The following is a 2,090-nucleotide window of genomic DNA, read 5'->3' as shown; positions in this document are numbered from 1 at the left end:
TCCCACAGGTGGGTCATAACCATGGCTGCTCAACCGGGCGGGCACCTGCCAGGGCCCAGCTGGCCTCAACAGGAGGGAGAGCGTGGCCATAACACTAAAGACACGAACGTGGGGACCAGCAGATGGCGTCACGGTTACATCACCGGACTCCCATGTAATCAACTGCAGCTCGAGTCCTGGACCCGGCGGTTTAAAATTCACGCTGGGCGCATGTGCATGTGTGCCCAGGTTCCTGAGAGGAGAATGGAGGAGAAGGGATTGCGGCGTGGCCATCCCCCCTGGGGGTGATTTCACGCACTCGGTGATTTCATGTACATGCACTCGGAGCGAGTTTAAGCCACCGGGTCCAGGATTCGAACTGCAGTCGACTACATAGGAGTCCAGCAACATAGATATTATGCCAACTGCTGGTCCCGCAAAAATCTTTTTTTTTTTTTTTCTGGGGGGAAACTGAATGCTTTGCAAAAGCGTAACTGCTAGTCGCCACCGCAAAAATCTTTTTAAAAAAGAATTTCTGATACTTTTCACGTGCCACAAACCTGCCGGTCGTTCCCACTCTTCACTGCGCTCGAGGTCTCCGTGGCCTGGGGCTGCCCCACCAACAGCCTGCATAGTCCTGCGGCCTCCCGGGGCCAGGGCCCGACCCGGTGGATTGAGCACCTTCGGGCCCTTGGGCGTGGAGAACTTGGGAGGGGCGGGGGCTTCCTGGGGCAAACCTCAGAGAAGGCAGGGGACGGGCAGGCGGGCAGAAGGGCAGTGAGCCCAGGTGGCGCCTCCGCCCTTTCTGGGGGGACAGGGGCCCTCCTCCCAGAAGCCCCTCCAGAGGGGACAGGTTAGCGCCCTGCAGCCGTCGTGGGGCTCAGGTGCTGGACAAAGCCGGGGCCCTGCCCACCCGCCCCGTCGCAGCGCGGCCTTACCAGGTGGGAGACGGCGTGGGCTCCGCGCACCAGGACCGACACCATCTGCAGGGGAAGGGGGTCAGCGGAGGCGGCTGTGGCGCACCCCGACCCAGGGAGCCCTGAGCCACCTTGTCCGCTGGGAAGGCGAGTGCGCCGCCCGCGCACGGGGTCCGGTTCCAGTTGGCGGCGACGTCGAAGTCCGTGTTGGGGACCCAGAGTTTGTAGGTGGCTCGCGTGAGCGCTGGAGATGGGGCGAGGAGTGCCCGCCATGTGCCGCGACGTCCCCTCTCCCGGTGACGACCCCACAGCCCAGTGGGTGGTACGCGCGTGGGTCGGGCCGTGGGGGCGGTCAGGGCCCCGCGGTAGCGCAGGCCCAGGTCCCGGGCGCAGGGGCCAGACCCGCGGGAGCCTCGCGGAGCGGACCCGCAGAGCCCCTCGAGCGTGCCCTCCCACAGGGCCGCCCTCCTGGGTCGCCTCCACCCGCGCCGGAGCGAGGGCAGGGTCGGTCCAAAACGGTGAAAAGAGGAGGACGGGGAGCACGGGCCTCTGCCGCGGGGTCAGGAGGGCTTCCCGGAGGAGGCCGAGCAGGTCGGGGAAGAGCTGCAGCAGAAAACGCATCCCAGCGGTACGAAGCAGAGGGGGCTGGGAGCCTCTGGACCCGGATGGTCCTCGGGAGGCGCGAGGAGCAGGGACTCGGCCCGCCTGGGTGCCACGGGGTCTGCGCTTGCTCGCCGCGCCCTCACCGTCCGGGCCCGGCCTGCAGCCCGCTCCGAGCCCTCAGCCCGCGCGCCTCGGAGGACCTTGGCCTGCAGGTGTGCAGGGCCTGGGCCCCGGCTCAGTGCGGGCTGGGCGCTGGCCGACTTACCGCAGAGCTGCAGCCACAGCAGGCCCCGGCCCAGCGCGCCCATCGCGCCCATCTCGCCCCACTCCCGCGGCGCCCAGACCGGGAGACTTTGCCCCGCGGGGCCACGTGACCGGGCGGGGCGGGTTACACATTTACCTCCCAAGGTGCCTTCCCAGGCCTCCCCGCAAGGTCCCTCCAGGGCCCAAGGACCTTGCGGGCAAGAAGAGGTGCTCGGTAGGCCTGGCCACCCTGAGAAACGGGCGTGGGAGGCAGCGACGAAGCGACCCGCGGGCCACCGCTTCTCTGCCCGCATGGCTACCCACCGAGGCTGGGGTCTGCTCCGGAGA

At 67.7% G+C, this 2,090-nt stretch overlaps 1 protein-coding gene across 1 annotated transcript in view; it reads right to left on the bottom strand.

Annotated features, from left to right (window-relative positions):
- LOC102475315 (protein amnionless) overlaps positions 1 to 1,856 on the bottom strand; it is a gene marked incomplete at its 3' end in the record, with an annotated part of 17,870 nt that extends 16,014 nt beyond the window's left edge. Inside the window, 3 exon segments of the mRNA XM_027776392.1 lie at positions 918 to 962; positions 1,028 to 1,140; positions 1,765 to 1,856. Coding sequence (XP_027632193.1) covers positions 918 to 962; positions 1,028 to 1,140; positions 1,765 to 1,816 — 210 coding nt within the window.
- Positions 1,857 to 2,090: the final 234 nt, after the last annotated feature.

Source organism: Tupaia chinensis, unplaced genomic scaffold (assembly GCF_000334495.1).
Source record: "Tupaia chinensis unplaced genomic scaffold, TupChi_1.0 Scaffold000671_2, whole genome shotgun sequence".
Classification (NCBI taxonomy): domain Eukaryota; kingdom Metazoa; phylum Chordata; class Mammalia; order Scandentia; family Tupaiidae; genus Tupaia; species Tupaia belangeri.
The sequence above is the reverse complement of the archived record's forward strand: the minus strand, read 5'-3'. Positions and strand labels throughout refer to the sequence as shown.